General features: G+C 44.1%; 1 protein-coding gene across 3 annotated transcripts in view; it reads left to right on the top strand.

Moving 5' to 3' along the window:
• Nucleotides 1–19,524, top strand: part of Cdh13 (cadherin 13) — a 1,022,569-nt gene that overhangs the window by 995,467 nt on the left and 7,578 nt on the right. For all 3 annotated transcript variants that reach the window (XM_063247740.1, XM_013158918.3, XM_063247739.1), the window contains one exon: nt 16,698–16,931. In XM_063247740.1, coding sequence (XP_063103810.1) covers nt 16,698–16,931 — 234 coding nt within the window. The remainder of the gene's footprint in view (nt 1–16,697; nt 16,932–19,524) is intronic.

The raw sequence follows: 19,524 nt of genomic DNA, 5'->3' as shown, positions 1-19,524 counted from the left end.
GATTATTATAGTAATCACAGTTATTGTAAAGGAAATTAAAAATAGAGAAAAGTATTATTTTAATGCTAATTTCCTGGGGAGATAATCACCACTTAGGTTTTAATGTATTCCTTTCTAATCTTTTTCCAATCATACACCCATTTTTTAATTAGGACCATACTGTTTTTAGTTGTGCCTATTAGCCACAAAATATAATGAAAATAAAGCTTATTCACATGGTTTCTGAATAATGAAAACTGCCAGAAAGAATTTCAGTGTTTTCTGGCAAAAGAGAAACCCTCTTTGGTGATGACTCTGAGTAAAATGAAATTCCTGAGATGAAAAACTCGAAATGAAATTCTGGCCCTGTTTCTCATTTACGTCCAGCTCACAGCAGCTCTGTGATGCCAGCCAGCCCTGAGCAGCTCGGCCTCTGACTGACTCTGTCTGAGTCCCTGAGGTCTCCTCTGCAAACAAGAAGTAGGACCTCAAATGCTCAAACCAGCAACCCACTGGCTTTTGTGGCCTTCTCCTGCTCTGTCTACCTAACAGAAGGGTGCACTTTCTCTCTCCGCATGCTCCCCTGTCTTAGGTCCAGCATCCTGCTTCTTTCAGAAAAATGCAGCTCTGCCCTTCAAACCAAGAGCCCACAAGCCTGAGGGGAGAATCGTGAGCCAACCAGCAAGGCCGGGCCAAAGCAGCCCAGTGTGAAGGAGGCTGGGCCTGAGCAGGAGGGTCCCAAGCACCCCTCTCCTGGGCTGTTATCACTGCTCACCTGAAGACATCAAGTTAGGGGTCTGTGCTTGAAACCAAACAGTGGGAGCCCCGTGGTCCTCTCTGTCCCGTAACACACCGAGGGCAGCACACGCTGTCAGTGCTGAGTGGAGCCAGGCAAGTCAGGACCAGGAGCAAGAAGACCCAGGCAGGGAGCCAAGGCCAAAACAAAGCACCTCTGTGATCTCAAATTACCTGCTCTACATGGAAGAGAGTCAGTAATTCAGATTCCATGTCGTTAGCTTCCGGTGGCACTTAGGCAGGATACAAAATAAATAACCCACCAGGACTGGAAGGCTGGGGTCTCTTCTGCCAACCATGACAGGCCATCATGGAAAATGGTTAGAAAGAAAACTCCCCCCACCACTAAGGAATTTGAAATATGCACTGTTCCCAGGCCCCCTTCCTTAGAGTTCATTTTCTCATTTGATGTCATTATGTCCAGGCTGGGGATGTGGCTCAGTGGGTGAGCCCTTGTCTAGCATGCGTGAGATCCTGGTGCTGCAAAAGAAGGGGGCTTCAAGACATGCCTGTCTCAACCAAAAGCCAATACCATACTAAACTGGGAAAAACTGAAACCATTCTAGCTAAAATCAGGATCCACAAAAGCATGGCCACCATGACCTCTTCTATTTAATATAATACTTGAAATGTTAGCTAGAGCAATTAGGCAAGAGACAGAAATAACAGGGATACAGATAGGAAAAGAAGAACTCAAATTATCATTATTTTCAGATGACATGATACTCTATGTTAGCAGACCCAAGGAACTCCATCAAAAAATTCAAAATTAACACCAATCTTTAGCAATGTAGCAGAATACAAGTTGAACACACAAAAATTGTCAGCATTTGTGTATGATAATGTGAACACAATGAGAAGGAAATTTTGAAAATAATACCATTCACAATAATGTCAGGAGAAAAACAAAATATCTAGGAATCAACCTAACCCAGAAAGTGAAAGACTTCTACAAAGAAAACTACAGTACTCTGAAAAAGGAGATCAAAGAGGACATCAGAAAATAGAAAGATGTCCCATGTTCCTAGATGGGCAGAATCAGTATTATCAAATGGCCATATTCCCAAAACTATTATACAGATTCAAGTGCAGTTACAATCAAAATATGAATAGCATATTTTACAGATCAAACCTAAAATTCATATGGGACCAGAAAGAACCCCAGAATAGCAATGGTATCATGGGCAACAAGAACACAAGAGGAAGCATAACAATACCTGGCTTCAAACTATACCACAAAGCAATAGTGATAAAAGCAGCATGGCACTGGCATAAAAACAGACACATGGATCAATGGAACAGAATGGAGGGTATAGAAACTCACCCTGTCACATTCAGCTATTTAACCTTCAACAAAGACAGTCTTTTGACAAGTGGTACCACAAAAATGGTTATCTGTGTGCAGAAGATTGAAACTAGACCCTTATCTCTCACCATATACCAAACTAAAATCAGAATGGATGAAAGAGCTAAACATTAAAACAGAAAAGCTAAACCTACCAGAAAATAAAAGCACTTGGAGACATAGAGATAGGGAAGGATTTTCTAAATAGAACCTCAATTGCACAAGAAATAACAGCAAGAATTAACAGATGGGATTATATGAGACTAAAAAGTACAGCAAAAGAATCAATCAGGAGAGTGAGGATATAACCTACAGAATGGGAAAAAAATACAGCTACTCCTCAGACAGAGGACTAACATCCAAAATATACACAGAACGCAGAAAAGTTAAAGCCACCTGAAATTAAAAATCTAGTCAAGAAAAGGGCCACAGACATGAACAGATGCTTCCAGAAGAAAAAAAAATGCAAAGGGTAAAAAATGAAAAATGGGCAACATCTCTGGCCATTAAAGAAATGAAAATTAAAACAATACTAATATTTCAACCTACTCCAGAAAGAATGGCAATCACCATGAAATCAATCAATCACACATGCTAAGGAGGTTATGATGAAAACTGAGCCCTCTTCTTGTACTGTGGGTGGGAATGTGAACTGGAATGGTGAGCAGAATGCCGACCCTCCACCCAGGACACATCGATGCGCATGATTGGGGTCCTTTCCAGAATATCAGGCCCTCGCGTCTGGAAGTCTAGGACTTTCATATGATGCACAAGCAGAAGTACAAAGGTGAGACAGACAGCCTGGAGGTTCTTCTGACTAGCTAGCGGGATGAGATCATTGGTTACAGGGGAGATTAATGATCATCAGTTTGTGAAGCTTTAGCCCAACAGTACAATCAGGCATCCTGAGGGTTTGGTTATGCTCTCACCACCCCAAAGGCCAAGTAATTACAAAGCCATGAGGCAGGTACAGAGCTAGGCGGTTCCAAAAGAACAAAGTTTTTAAAAGAACAGTTTCTCTCGTACAGTTTTTCCCTTTCATTTCCCCTCTTGTCACTACTCAGAGATATCTTTTTCAGTGCTGGGCTGTTCTTTTTATCTAAAACTCCATAAGAGTAGCTCTTAACTTATGTAATCTGATTAATCAGGCAGGGCTCTACCAGGAGAATTAGCATAAGGGCTTCCAGGAGTCCCAAAAGGGATTTCAGCAGTGGTCCAGGGCAGACAGACCTTGGAATCATCCCCATTTCTGACTTCATTCTTGAACTCCATTATTTAACCTCTGCTGGAATTGTTGCAGACCGTCTGGTTGCAGACTGTCTGGGACTATCCCAAACTTATTAGCATACAAACAGCAGTTTTCTCCTAGGGCATTACAAATTCCTCTTTGTTGTTCCCGTTCTCCCGGGCACAGATAGAAATCAAAGGCTGCCAGACTGGATTCCCTATTGGGTCCTCTGGGCCCTTTTTGACTAGAGGGTGTCCATGTGTCTGGAATGGTAATAATTTGGCAAAGATCAAATCCAAGAATTACTGAGCCTTATTCATTCTAGACTTTGGGCTGAATTACCTTCCAGGAATCAGTTTTTACCAGGCCAGACTCAACAGGAGCTTGAGCTGTGGCCATTTGCTTTCCCATGGTTAAGTTAAACAGAGCCACAATCCAGACCTCAACACTACGTGTCGGCACATTAGTAAGAACAAACACATTTTCTAATTATAACTGATAGCCCAAGGCTTTTTAGATGAGGAAATGGTTTAAAATAACAAGTCCAACTAACAAAACTGTATAGAGGAAGGAAAAGAGCCTTACTGCCTGTCTTCCATTCCTCTGGGGCAACTGTCCACAAGGCCAAGGCAAAGGTTAGAGTCACAAGAGGAGGAGCAGGCTGCTGTGAGGGTTTCTTTCAAAGAGGGTAAACAAGTGTCTGAACTTCTGGGAGGTAGAGTCCAGGTCGGTTGTGAAGAGGGACCAGCTGACAGCAGCCAAGCAAAAGGAGAGGAGGGCACTCTTAGGTCCTGGCAGGCAGCCCAGCAGTCTTCGGGTGGCAGAAGCCTGAAGTAGCCTATATGGAGGCAATCACGGTGGCACCGGCACTCAGAGCTCTTGAACCGGCTTATGGGAAGGAGAGGTGTAGTCTAGCAGTGTAACAGCCTATGCCACTTGCCCGGGGAACCATGATGGAGTCAAATCTGTCATCAGAGCCTCCTCAGAAATAGCAGGAGGGTTTTTAACCCCTTATGGAAACTGAGTCCAAGTGAGCGGGTCTTTTGTCTCAGGATTTTCCCAGTGAAGCAAGCAGAAAAAGGCATCTTTTCTGCACTGCTGACAGCATGCAGATCTGGCCCAAGGTGATTAACAGTCTATCAGACCGGCCAGATACCGCTTGTACTTTCTGTGACATTGCAACAGAGGCTGCGGTGAGGCAGCGTGGTTCATGGCCAGGCCCACGGGTGAGTCTACACTCTTTACCTCTGGGAGGAGAGGTTTCAGAACTTAGGATGCGGTTACTGGTCTAAGTTAAATGTTCAAGGTTAAACCAGAGTGAGGCTGACTGGCCGGGTGTGCAGGCGTCCTCCTCCCAGACCATGGGTTTTTGCGGGCAGAGGAGACAAGAGGCAAGAGTCCAGCTGCCCCCGTGATGGTAACTTTTTGACAGAGGGAGCTTTTGAAGGCAGAGGGTCTGTTCCATTGTCTATCAGGAAAGCCATAGGTTGGCCTCTGACTTTTGCAGTGACCACGGGCTCTTGGGGGACCAATTTGATAGAACTCTGTCTGTCTATCTATTCCAGTCCAACAAGGCACAACTCATTTGTCAGGGCTGACAGTCCAATTTTTCCTCATTCAAAATGTGGAACTCAGAAGGAATTGTTGACAGTCCTGCAGGGCGGTTAGATGACACCCTCTCACCAGGATAGGCGTGCAAGCGGAAGGCTCGGGGAGAAGGGCCTCCATGGCTGAATGCAGGCAGCGGGCTAGCTGGAACCAGTTCACTAGGCTGGCGTCGGGAGCAGGGAGTGAAGCTATCGGTGTTGGCAGCAGCTGCAGCACCCCATGAGGGTGCCAAGCAGAAGTCTCAGGAATAATAGGCGTCTTTCTCTTTTTGTTTTTTAACTCTGAAATGCAGGAGTGGTTTGGTTTTATTTTTAACCCCATAAAAGCCCCTTTTCCTGCAGTCAGGGGCTGTTTTAACTAATTAGTTACCATTGTATCTTCCTGGGTCAGATTGTTACCACTGAACAATGGCATGACAAACAAGAGCAGGAGCCCCTCAGAGACAGACCATTCAGATGCCCACCTGACTCTGCCCCTCACAGGGATTTAGGCGCAATTTAGCTAAAGAGAGTACGAGGCCTCCAGTATGCCTGATGTTGATCACCATGCAACCAGAGTTAAGAGCCCAATCAGCTGCCATACCAGTGCGTCCCAGTCCACGGGCACAGATGGGGCAGCCTGTTGCTTATGCCGTCCATCCCACTTACATTTCACTCAGCAGGCACTCAGAGGTTAAACATTCCAACTCTCCTTCCTTCAACTAACTAGACAAGAGTTGATCAAGCTCTTCATCTGCTCAAAGTGAGCAGGACTGACAGACTGACTAACTGGGGTGACCCTGGGGGTTCGTACCAGAATCAAGCAGGCAGGCAGGCAGACAAACTGCATCTTCCTCCATTTGTGGTTCAATGTAAGCCTCTCAAGCAGGGAGCCAGGAATCCTCTTCTAGACCTCTGAGGGGACCTGAAAAGTCTCAAGGGTGCCCCTTCCTCTCGGGACCTGGAGAGGTCCTTACTCCATCTGTGAGAGCCACACTGGTGACCAAAGAGGTCAGCACACTCAGTCTTCCCAGCTGACACACCAGATGCAATGGCCAGCAGAAACACCAAAATGACTCCCAGGATTTGGAGGCAGGCACTGGTCGGGATCATTCCCAGAATATCAGGCCCTCATCTCTGGTGATCTAGGGCTTTTATGAGATGCACAAGCAAAAGAACAAAGGAGGTACAAAGGCGAGACAGAACAGCCTGGTAGTTCTGCTGATTCGCTAGCAGGGTGAGATCATCAGTTGCAAAGGTAGACTAATCATCATTGGTTTATGGTGCCTGGTCCAGTGGTACAGTGAGGCATCCTGTATGTTTGGTTGCCCTCTCAAGGTGACAGGGGTCAAGAGAGTAAACTACAAAAGCCATGGAACAGTTACAGAGCCAAGAAGTTTCAAGTGAACAGAGTTTTTAAAAGCACAGTTTCTCTTGTATAGCTTTTCCCTTTCACAACCACTACATAAATAAAGTATGGAGATGCCTCAGAAAAAGTAAAATTAGAAATTCTGTATGACCCATGCTAAGTATCTTCCCCAAACAGCTTAAAACATCATACTACAGCAATATATGAGTACCAATTCTTACACATAACTCATAAGAGCTAAATCCTGGAAACAGCTTGTACACCCATCAATAGATGACTGGATTAGGAAAATGTGGTATCTATAGACAACAGAATACTCTCCTGCTGTAAACAGTGACAGATATGAGACATTGTTAGGAAAACAGATGGAAATCTATTCCATCTGGAAAATCTATTGTTGAGTAAAATAAGACACATAAGCGTAAGTACTATACAGTATCTCTTATGTGAATGAGGCAAAGTATAAGCAAAGAGAATAATAAAAGGTGGATAAAGGAATCTCTTGCAATTGGAAAGTGGTCCAAGAGAAAAAAGGGTGAGGGGTGAGGAGGAGGGGAAGGGGAACTAGGTAGAATAAAGATGTCCTGCCCAGGAACCTAGTAACCACAATTAATATAAACATTATATGCCATAACATGCACTAAGACTAATAATACCCACAAGAATTACAGTGGGATAGGGGAATTGGAGGAGGGAGAGAAAGGTGGGGAAAGGGAAGAGAAATAGAGAAAGAAAGAAAGAAAGAAAGAAAGAAAGAAAGAAAGAAAGAAAGAAAGAAAGAAACAAAGAATATAAGTAAGTTGTGGTATGCACAAATAACTGCTCCCCAAGATGATTGTAAACTGATAAAATGTAAAAGTAAAATAAATTCTCTGTCTTAGTCACTGTCTCATTGCTGAGACACCACACCAGACATCCACGACTTAGAGGAAAGGTGTACTTCAGCTCACAGTGTGCAGAGATTTCAGTCCCTAGTTTGGTGGCTCCAGTGAGGAAAGCTGCCCAAGGCAAGGTAGACAGGAAGCACAGAGAGGAGCCAGGGAGGGAGATGAACCCCTCCTGCACCCCCAGGGACCCACCTCTTCCAACAAGACCTCAGCACCTAACTGCAAGTCAGCTTTTCTGCCCTCGCAGCCCACTCATCTCCCAAAAGCCCACAAGGTTTTGAGGGACCTTTGAGATGCAAACCACAACAGTCCCTTTGCATCCTTGGCATACAATCACACGAGCATTGCCAACCCCATACGAGTGACCCAAGCAGCTGAAGTCCTCCGGGACATCTTCCAACCCAATACCCACCTCCCTGCCTTAGCGAAGACCCAGTGGGTGGAATGGTCCATCTCTGAGGCACTCTTCCAACCCCTAACACCACAAGGACAGAAGCCAGTTTCTCTCTCTGGTTTGGAGCTTGGGCTTCCTCTGATCCTTAAATGGGCTACATAGAACGTAGCCCCTGGGCCTCCCTCAAGGCAGGAGGCACCTTCTCCCATATACTGTCCCCCCGTGGTGTGTTCAGATTGAGGCTACTTCCCTACTGAGACAGAAGATCCATGAAAGCTTTGGTTCTGAGAATTGGTCATGGAGTCACCTCCTGGACTCAGGGCTGGGGACAAAAAGGGGAATGGAAGAAATAAAGGGCTTTGCTAAATATCAAGAAAATATGTAGGAGCCCCAGCATTTCCTGGGCTCTAGAAACTCTTGGAGCCAAATATCTTTGTGAAGAGTGATTCCATTTTGAATCACATGTGAGGTTTGGATGTGGCTTTTCTCCATCCCAGCCACAGAAACTGGAGGATTTTGCATCCAGCCTTCTTTACCACATCACCCAGAGAAATGAGCTCATTCTCCTGACTTCAAAAAAAGACATCACCAGCTGGCCTGGGAAAAACAAGGGAAATTGAAGACAGTGGTATAATTAAGTTCACGAAAGGCCAGTTCTTCTGGCCATATTTCAAATGCTTGTAATGCCTTTTCATCCATTCCACCAAATGACTTTGCTTCATAATATATGCAGAGTGGAAAGAACATAATGGGTTTTTCTGAGATATTCAATTAGCTCAATAAAAAGAGAAAAATAATTTTTCAATAAAGAAATTTAGCCAAATGACTAAAGCTGACAGTGAAAAACCAACTTCAAAGTAATTAAGCATTTCTTTGGAGTTCCTGCTCTCACAAAAGTTGATGATATGCCACGATTAGACATAGCCATTCCTCTGATGATTAATTACATTTGTGTTCCTATTTGAGCAGATGTTTGCTTGAATGTTTACTCTGAAACTGTCTTTGAGTATTGAAACATTTACATTTCCACCGGCTTCCATAAAGAGTGTTCTCCCTGCCAGGCTTCAAGTCAGCTGTTTCTTCACTGACCAAAATTTCTTCCAAGAAGGCACCAGAAGCAAGAACTTTGCAAAATCCCCTTCCTTCCTTTCCTGCTCATCCCAGAGTCCGTACATATTTAACCATCACCCCTTGTTTCCTCTCACAATTGACCTCCCCTTTGTCTCCTGCAAAGCCATCATCTATCCTGTAAACTTTGGGGTTTGGTAGGCCCTATCATCTTGCACTATCATCTGAGGGAACCTAATTTCCCAGAAAGGTTCCCAAAGCATCTATCCAGCGATGGTTCCGCAGCCTCTAACTCAGTCCCACAATTTCTCCTAAGCCACCCACTTCCCCTTGGTGCCATTAGCAGAGTCAAAGCTGGTCTCCTGGTGCTCACGATGCCCTCCACTTTTCCTCTGGCAGTCCCGTGTGAGCACCTAATCACCAAGGCCAAGCGTTTCTCTCCTGTTCAGCCTTCCCATGCCCTGACCTGCTTGATCCATTGCAGGTCTCCCTGCCAACAACATCTACATTTCCTATCAATACAGATGCACCTTTCCCAGAAACGAGTTAGATCAGATGGTCACAGCCTCTCCTGAAAATCCTCTGGCGGCTTTGTGAAACCCACAGAAGCAGCATGACTCATTGCTGTGATCACCAATGTGCCCAGGCCCCACTGGTCCTTCCAGCCTCGCCCCCTGCCATCCTGCACCGTGCCCTGCCGTGGCCAGCCCCACCATGGCACCTGGTGACTTTGCACTGAGAGCCATATAGTGGGAGCTTGGGCCTCAGCAGATCGCAGCCTTGGCAGGACACCATGTGATCCTCCCTATTTCTTGTCACTTCCAGGATTCTGTGAGATCTGGGGCTTCCTGCCCACTCCCTTAGGGCACAGCTGCAGATCATAAAACTGTGCAGAAGCAGAGTGAAGTGGCTCCTTGGCCACATAACTTCATTCATGCTGCAGTTGTATGGTGTGTCCACTCTGCCTTTCTGTCCACATAACTAAGAAAACGTCTGAATTTAAAAAGGGCTGGTGGCCGCTTCACTCACCTCACCTTGCCCTTGACACCTATGCTCTCTCTTCAACCCAGCACCCACTGCTTTAATAATCCCCAGGCTATTTGATAGCTGAAAACCCACTGTGCATCTCAAAAAGTAAGTATGAGACAGGACAGAGGACGGAGGAAAGGGAGACAGGGTGAAGGAATCAGAAATAGTCAGGACACCTTATATGCATGCATCAGTTTCCAAAAGGAGCATCAACATTACATACTGAAAACATATACTAGTAAAAGAAAAAAAGACATTCCTGTACTCCTCAATGAAGTGTTATAGGACAGCTGCAGGACTATATTTGTTCAGGACACTAGACTTAGGTAACATTTTTATAGTTCAATAACCCACTTATCTGACTCCCTTGTTGGTAGAGACTCAGCAGGAATTTAAAGTGTGTGCTATTACCATTCTTCTAAACGCATAGGAACACGCTCACGGGGAAAATGGTAAACAGAGAGCTCACAGTCTGAGATGTGCATTGGTCTTGCTGCACTATTGAACAGAATTCTCCAAAGATTATTCATTCATTTCTACCCCTCTCAACTGTGAGTCTTCATTTCCCTCCATGGGCAAGATATTCTGATAAGGAAAACATCGTTTCATTGTAGTAAATTGCATCTTTAAAATGGGGATCTGAATACTTCTTACTGACCACTTAAATTCTCTGTCTTCCTTTATCAATGTCTTGGTTACTTTTCTCTTCTTGCTGGGACAAAATACCCGACACCCAACATGAAGGAAGGAAGGGTTTATTTAGCCTACAGTTTGTGGAGGTTTCTGTCCATAAGCAGCTGGCTCCAAGGCAGAGTAGCACATGACAGAGGGCAGCAGTTCATGGTGGTGAAAAAGAGCAGAAAAAATAAGAGCAAAAGAGGAGGGGCACGGAGAGAGGCGCTTTCTGTCCCTTGTATTGTAAACCACCTCCACTGACACCATAATCCCAGGATTGGACCATGAGTCACTCACAAACTCTGGAAAACTGCCTCCCTCCGTGACTCCATGAGGCTTTGAGGATACATCCAGTCTCAAAACATAACATTCTGGGGCCAGGAATTTAGCTCAGTGGCATAAGTTTCTGCCTGGGAAACACAAGGTCATGAGGTTAACCCTTGGTACCAAATAATAATAATAACATTCTGCTCCTGACCCCCCAAAGACTCATGCATATCCTTTATGCAAAAGACATTTAGTCCATCTCCAACAGTTGTCAAAGTCCTAACAGTTTCATCATTGCTGAAAAGTCCCAAATCTCTTCTGAGACCTAAGGCAAACTCTTAGCTGTGAGCCCCTGTACAAATGAAAAGTTAAACACTTCCAACATTCAGTGACACAAGATAAACATTACCATTCCAAAAGGTAGAAACAGGGAGACAGAAAGGATTGGGACCAAAGCAAGCCCAAAATTCAGCAGGGCAAGCATTAAGTCCTGTAGCTCCATGTGGAATATCCAAAAGCAATCTGTGGCAACTTGTGAGCTCCAAGAGGCTTGTGTGACTTTGCCTCTACAGCATGTCTGGTGGTCGTAGCTCCAGTGGCCTCTCTCTTGGGCTGGCTTTGCTCCTTTCTTTCAGGTTTCCTTAGACAACCCATGCTCCTGGCTTTTTCAAACTTCTGAGTTCTTCACTGCACCTTTGAATTCACCCTCACAGCTTCACACACTGCCCTCTCAGGGACACACTTCCTGTCTTCCAGGCTTCCAAAATTGTGGCAGAAGCGTTTTTAACCTCAGAACTCTTGCACTATGTATGTATCTAAACCCAGCACCACAAGAATGATGAGGAGCTCTGCTCCCAGCTGGAGCAGGAGCCAAGTTTTCCTCTCTCTGGCTGTAGGGTTGATTGCCTAGAACAATGGATTCTCTGAACCTGATTGTGAGGAACAGCTTCTCTATGCTGCCACCATTCTGAAGCCTCACGTGGCCTCTGCTTCTATTCTGGAACACAGTGGCTCTGTGACTTTCTCCTCAAAGCAAAGTTTTTCACTTTTGCAGTTTTGAGGCTGCAAAATGTGTTGCTAAGACCATCTTTTATATTCTCCTATTCCTTCTCAACTACAGAGATCTCAGCTTATCTTTATAGTCCGTATCTTTAGTGGAGCTTTTTTCCTGACCAAACTCAAAACACTTCAGATTACCCTGCTGGGTTCTTTGCTCTAGATTCACAATAGAAATCTGGCTAAAAGCCCCCAACAACAGCCATGCCACTGCCTCACATTAGACTGCTTTGAAATTTCTTCTGCTGGATTAATCAGTCCACTACCCTTAAGTTCAGTCTCAGGCAAAGTCTCTGGATGTGAGCAAAACGCGGACAAACTTTTTGCCAAGCCATACACACATTTCCTGGCATCCAGCAACCAATGCAGTGCTTCTTCCCAGCAGAAACCTCCAGAGCCTGCTCTTCACTGGCAGGCTTTCTATCACCTTCTGGTCTCCTGAGCTCTGACCAGAGTCTCCACTGCAGAACAGCCTCAGGTGCCCTAACTCTACTCCTTCAGGTGCCATCTCTGAACCTTTCCAAACTCTTCCCACAAGCCCTTCCCAAAGGCTCTTGAGCCACACGGTCAGGTACAGTCACAGCAACAGTCCCACTCCTAGTACCAAATTCTGTCTCGGTTACTTTTCTCTCATTGCTGAGACAAAATACCTGATGCCTAAAATGAAGGAAGGAAAAATTTATCCAGCTTACAGTTTTTGGAGGTCTCATACTCAGCCGGTTCCAAGCAGGGTGTTGTGCTTGAAGGACAACCATTCATGGTGGCTGCATCAAATGCCAAAAGCCACAAGAGTGAAAATGATAAGAAGGAAAAGCACACCTCCTGCCCTCCCTTGTACTGTAAACTGGCTCCCTGCCCCTGGAGGGGGCAGCACTCACACCACCAGTCCCAGGGCTGGACAGCGAGCCAGGCACAAATGCAAGACTTAGCCACCTTTGAAAGGCCCAGCCGCCATGGAGGAGGGCATTTAAACACAAACCATAGCAATCAAGTGTTTTTCTTGCTCTATAGCAATGCCTAATGAACACAATGTGGCAATTCAGTTTCCATTAAAGATGATCTCTTCTGCATGTGGGTTTTATATGGATGAGTTAGTGAACCCTCACCGACAAATAAATAAATGAGAGATAAAATAAAGTCTCAGAAAGTGCAAATAGAAATAAGAAAGAGAAAATGGAGCCACACATTAGGTTAGTACTATAATACTACTGTGTAAAATTACAGCTGCTCTCCAAATTGTAATGGGGCTACACGCCAATAAACTCATCAGAAGCTGCAAACATCACAATCCAAGAGTTGTTTAACCAATCTATCCCATCATAGCTTAGCCTTAAATATGTTCAGAATATTAACTTTAGCATACAGTTAGGTGAAATCCTCTAGCAAAGCCTTTTATAATAAAGCTTCAAATAATAGTAATAATAATAAAATAGTACAGCTTTGAATCTCTTATGTAATGTAAGTATTGCACTGAAAGTGACAGAGCTTTTGTATGGGTACATGTTGGCACCGTCACACAGCTGAAAATGCTTTAATTGAACCATCATCAGGTGGGGACCATCCATACAGTACAACAGTTTTATAGGGCTATGTCAAATCTTTTGGGGAGTAAGGCAAATATGCACACTTACAATGTGTGGCCTATAAATTTGGCCCTAACTTCTCTAAATTAAAATTAGAAATTACTAGTGAATGACTTGTCCAAAAGCAAACCTCTCATGAACAGATGACAAAAAATGAAATGGGGAAAGTTTAAGTCGATGTGAGCCTTATTAACATTAAACATCCTTTTCTGTTTATATTTTTTCTTGCCGGGAGCTGAACTCAGGGCCTCTTGCATGCTATGCAAGAGCTCTACCACCAAGCCCTATGCCCCCACTCCGAACAGCCTCTCTTTATGTGAAACACATTATTAGATTAGTGGTTACAAGGGCTTTTAACAATAATGTTCCCTAAAATGGAAACGATTTCAGGAACTAACAGCAATGTTAAAGGCAAAGGGCTTTAAAAATAAAGCCCTGAGATTATACTATGATTGCTTCTCTTGTCCCTGTAGCCAGCAGCTGACTTTATTTCCCATCATTAATTCACTTTGTAAACTGTCCTTGTCGTGTGGTCAGCGGCCCCAGGGGACCCACTGGCCCTCTGACCCATTCTGCCCCTGGAAGGAAGCCCCTCCCATGTCAGACCTTTGCTCTAAGGTAACTCCCTACCTCAGGTCAAGCTGCTCCAAAGCAACCTTGGTTCCTGCCCCGGTATCTCCCTCCTCCCCATGCTGCAAACATACGGGAATGCCTGGCTATTTACATACAAGTCTGAATTTGATAAGCCAGGAAGAGCTGACCCTGTTATCCTCTGTTTTTAGTGACCCTCAGTTTCCATGACTTTGTACAAGAAGGTTAGCATTCTAGAGGTAACAGATGAAGCCTGAAGAACTTCAACAAGCAATCTCATATCCAATATTCTTTAAAAGCTTCATAACCCACTAACCCATACAAAAATGCAATGTATTATTGCCATTCTTGATTGAAAGTGTTAATAATATTTTCTACTTTTGTAATTTTATTTTATTAAAAAGTACACTTTTATAACCAAATAAGAGAAAAGCAATAGTTATTACACTGTGTAACATTATCTCCAAAGTAGTTACTCAGTACAAATTATAAGCCAATAAGATGCTTACTAAAAAGAAATAAACATCTTAAGTGAAATAAATCCAACTCATGTGTGTAAATATCATATAGTCTCCCTAACGTAAGAAATGGTAAGAGTACATAAGATACAAAATCCTCAATAAATACAGTGATAGGATAAGAATCTGCCTAAAGGAAAAAAAATAATATCTCAGGGTAAAGAAGGAAGAAGAAAAAGAAAGGGAAAAGAAAAAATATCTAAAATTATATAACACACTTAGGATAGCTAAGATGATTGTGTTACAAATTCTGTATGTTCTTGGGACAAAATAGTTAACACTCATAGGATTGGAACAACTGTGCATATGATTGTCTGGTGATCTGAGGAACTCTTGAAGATCACTATGTAAAATAACAACCCTGGTTACACTCACACCACCTTGTTTGGAAGGACTATATTGTCAGTGTTTTGCTATTGTTATTTGTTTATCTTCTCTGTTTTGTGCTTTTCTAGGAATTCGTCTTGTTTTGTTTTGTTTTTCCTTCTAATACAGAAAGGATAGATATTCATGTAGAGACTCATACATGCATAGAACTTCCCCTAAACAGTTTACGTGAATCGATTATATAATGCATGATGAAATGAACAGTTACTTTGAAGAAAAAGAGACACTAAGGTACCCAGTGCTGATTCTGTAGCATGATGATGTGAAATCCAGGGATACTATTATTCTTTGTACAGAGTAGTTTTAGTCTGTTTTGTAGTGTTTAATTTCAACATACATGAAGGTATGGACAGCTATTTAGAAGAAAACAAGAGACAATGTGATAAACAGTGAAAATCTCCTGTTGTCTTGCTTTGAAATCAGTGTCTCTTACATTGCTTTCTTCTGATCTGTTTTGTTCTGTCTTGTTCCTTTTAATTTTACCCTCTTTAAAATAAAATTTAAAAAAGAAACAAACAGTAACACAAACTTACTTTTCAATGAACTAAGATAAACTTTTAGTATAAGTGAAACAAATTAGCATAAATGTTAAAATATTTTAAAACAACAGAATATATAATTTGGGGAAGTATTTGAACTTCTCCTGCTTCCTATTTATCCTTCTATTCTGCCATCTGTATGTGTGTATATTTACATATACCAATATGTATATAGTGTACCTCGTATAAGAGAAACCACACCATATTTAAGCATTTATGTTTGACTTCTTTCATTTAACATTCTGCGCTCGAGGAGCATCCATTTACCTATTGTCTTGGTTACTTTTCTCTCATTGCTGAGACAAAATACCCAACACCAAAAATGACAGAAGGAAAGCTTTATTTAGCTCACAGTTTGTGGAGGTTTCAGTCCATAATCAGCTGGCTCCAAGGCAGGGTGGGGTGGCACCTGGGCAACACTTCAAGGCAGCAGCCAGCAAAGCAGCCAGAGCAGAACAGGAGAACACAGCTCTTCTACTCCCTTAGATTGCAAGCAGGCTACTCCTGACCAGGAAGGGTGTATCACTCATTTTACCTAGTACTGGCCTCCTGCACAGGCTGAGGATGTTTACAAAGTAAGAGTCCTGGTTCCCTGCTGAGTCTGTTAGTTATATTTCTAAACTTCTCAGGTTGACACAATGTATCAACCATAACAGCTACAAATGCCTCCAGTTTATTTTTTATGGCAGTGTGTTACTCCATTGTGCATAAATACTAATTGTCCCTTATCCATTCATCTGTTGCTGGATATATACTTTGTTTCCAAGACTTAGCTATTATAAGTTGTGCTGCTGTAAACACAGGTGTGCATTTATCCCTGTAATATGATGATTTAACTCTTTTGGGAAGACACCTAATAGGAAGACGGTTGGTTCAAATATAATTTATCCTTTTCACTTTTTGAGGAGTCTCCACACGGATCGCCATAGTGGTGGTATTAATGTACGTTCACACCAACAACGTAGTAGAGTTCCTTCTCCTCACATCTTCGCCATCATTTGTTATTTTTAGATTTTTTGATGATAGCCATTCTTCCTGGGGTAAGGTATCTCAGTGTAGTTTTAATTTGTGTTTCTCTGATGCCCAGTGATGACAAACTTTTTTATGTATTTTTGGACCATTTGCACTTCTTCTGAGAAGTATCTATTTGTTTCAGTTGCTAACTTTTGACTGGCTCTTTTATTGGGGGTCTAATTTTTTTGAGTACTTTCTATGTTCTTGATGTGAGTCCTCTATCCTAGGAATAGCTGGCCAAAATGTTTTCCTATTCTGTAGGTGGTCTCTGAAACTTTAATAATATTGAATCCAAGATGCGCTAAGTATGCACTGGGGAAATCACTTTCTGGTAACTTACTTTTTGGGCCTCCTGGTCACATCCTAACACCTTCCCTTTTCCCACAGGTAACCCTCCCGCCACCGGCACGGGGACTCTGCTGATAACCCTGGAAGACGTGAACGACAATGCTCCCTTCATCTACCCCACGGTAGCCGAAGTCTGCGACGACGCCAGAAACCTCAGTGTGGTCATCTTGGGAGCCTCGGACAAGGACCTGCACCCAAACACGGATCCCTTCAAGTTCGAAATTCATAAACAAACCGTCCCTGATAAAGTCTGGAAGATCACCAAGATCAACAGTAAGTCTGGGTCAAGCATTCTGCCCTCTGTCTCTGCTCTGAACTTCATTTCTTGTTCCCCAAACCCTGTTTCTCTCCCACTCTTCTGTGTGTTCCCACATCAGTTAGGCTATTTGCACACTGTAAACTACAGACAGCTTCCCTGCCAGCAAATACAGTCTGAACATCAGTTTCTTGTCAGAGCAAACTGTACGCCCTCCAGTACTCACCCCACAATGCCCTGCGTGCCGTACACTTCATCCCGAATAGGTTACACCTCAGCGCTCTCCTGAGTCATACGTAGTCTCTGCATTTCTGCCACGCTGGAGCGTCCAGTCGCAAGGTGGTGATTCTTTGGTCTTCCTCTTCGCTTGTTATTTTAATTAAACTCCACGGGTTCTGTCTTTGTTTCTGGCCTCCTTGGCACATTGGCCAACCAGCCCAGCCTTCGGCCCTGGAAAGCCAAGCTCACTGCTTCTCCTCAGGGCACTCGTCTCTGCTGTCTCCTGTGTCAGAGCAGAGACTGTGTCCAGCAGGCTTTCGTCAGCACCTTGGAGAGCTCTTCCATGGTGGTTTACCCAGCTCCGGGAAAGACCGAAGCATACTGGTGTGTGGGCATCATCAGTGCCAGTCTTCCACGTATGTGGCAGGCCTCCCCAGACGTAACCTCATCTCTGTGATGACCTTGGCTGTCACTGAAGACTGTCAGGTTCTTCTTCCATGTGTCTGTGTTCTCATTTATAAGACTTTTTTCCCAGTACTGAGAATTGAACCCAGGACCTTCACACTTAGCTACATCCCAGCCCTTTTAAATTTCTTTTTTCTTTTCTTTCTTTCTTTCTTTCTTTCTTTCTTTCTTTCTTTCTTTCTTTCTTTCTTTCTTTCCTTCCTTCCTTCCTTCCTTCCTTCCTTCCTCCTTTGAGACAAGGTCTAATTCAGTCACTAAGTTGCCCAGGCTGGGCTCCAACTTGCCATCCTCCTGCCTCAGCCTCCCAGAGTGTTGGGATTATAGGCGTACGACACCACCCTGGCCTCATTTATGAAACTTGCCAAGCAATGTCTCTCTCTCAGTCTTTCCACTTAGGGAAGCGGAATTCACACTTTGACCCACCATCCCGGTCTCTGCCTTATGAACTCTGAAGTGTTCCTGTGTCCGCAGCACCGCCCCACTCCTCTCAACTGAAATGAGTTCACCTTGTCATTTAGAAAAGCAAAAACAAAATCTCCCCAGGTGGCACATCAGACAGCCTCGATCTTCAGGGGTGACTCCATCTCCCTCTCCCTGTCAGTTGTCACATCCATGGCGAGATTTCTGAAGGGGACAGGGACTACTCCCTTTATTGCATTTTTGAAGAAGTCTTCTACAGTGTGCATAAAATCCTCTATGAAGAAGTCTCATGCCTGTTGTTGCTGGTCTACTTGCTTTTTTTCTTGGTACCAGGAATCAAACTCAGGACCTTGCACTTGCCAGGCGGGCACTTGTCCCGCTGAGCTATAGCCCGGCTCCATCTCGTATCTCACAAGTACCTTTCATATGATCGATTCTGTTTACCTATTTATCTATTTGGTTGTTTTTTGAAGAATGAATTCTTTATACCGATCGCTTTTAATTAGGGCAGCTCTTCCCTGGGCCGAGGGGCTGCAGGGTTTCTTTGGTAGTTTCTACAGCTGTAAGATGTGAACAATTATTGCTGTTCCTTCCGAGTGAAATGTCACCATCCGAGAGTCCCTCCTGGAGGAGAGAAGGCAGGAACTGTCCCCTCGAGTCAGTCTGCAGTACCCCAGGGCAGCCGTCACACTGGTCCCCTCCCAATGAGGAAGGTACCCGTTGGTTTCCATGTCCTCAGAATCATTCCCCCTCCTGATTTAGATAAATGGCTTCTAAATTTTCCCTGTCATGCCAATCTTTTCCCCGAATGGAAGCTGTTTAAAAGGCTAGTGTCACCAAAGGGTGGCACCTACTCATTAATGCCAGTCAGCACTCCCAACTGCTGAGGCAGGAGAATCTCAAGTTCAAGGCCAGCCTGGGCTGTACTGTCAGTTTAAAGCCAGCCTGAACTTTGTAGTGAGACCGTGCCTCAAAAAAAAGAAAAAAAAAAGTCCCAGGCATCTGAGTGGCTGCTAGGAGCCTAACTCAAGGCCCAGGAAGAGGCGGGAAGCACATCTGGGCCCCACTAGATGGCCAGGGTAACAGATGGTCCCACTGCACATGGGGTTGGGGGAACTGGGAGGAAGCTTAAAGACCCAACCTCTGCATCGTGAATTCTCCCCCAGATGGGGCTACAGGCTAATGATCCAATCAAAACACAGTTTATAGAGCTCATCTCCGCCACAAAACACAGGGCTCTCTCCTGCGCAGGTTAGGGCTGGCGGCTTTTCACATTCCATCTCCAAATGTTAAACGTGCTCTCTGTAGGTGGAGTACGTTGGAGGAGGAGTTCTCCGCACTTACTGACTTTCATGACAATTGATCCTAACAGAGCAGACATGCGCTGGTGGACGCACCCTGTCACTGCCCTGTCCCATACAGGAGCCACCAGCCGCAGGTGATGGCCCTGGACATCAGAAACACCAGGAACTGAGTTGGTGTTTTTACTCGATGTTAATTAATTAA

Source organism: Cavia porcellus, unplaced genomic scaffold, assembly GCF_034190915.1.
Source record: "Cavia porcellus strain 051 isolate PalLab524CR breed Dunkin Hartley unplaced genomic scaffold, mCavPor4.1 scaffold_4, whole genome shotgun sequence".
NCBI lineage: Eukaryota > Metazoa > Chordata > Mammalia > Rodentia > Caviidae > Cavia > Cavia porcellus.
Note: the sequence above shows the minus strand (reverse complement) of the source record. Positions and strands in the feature narration are given on the sequence as shown.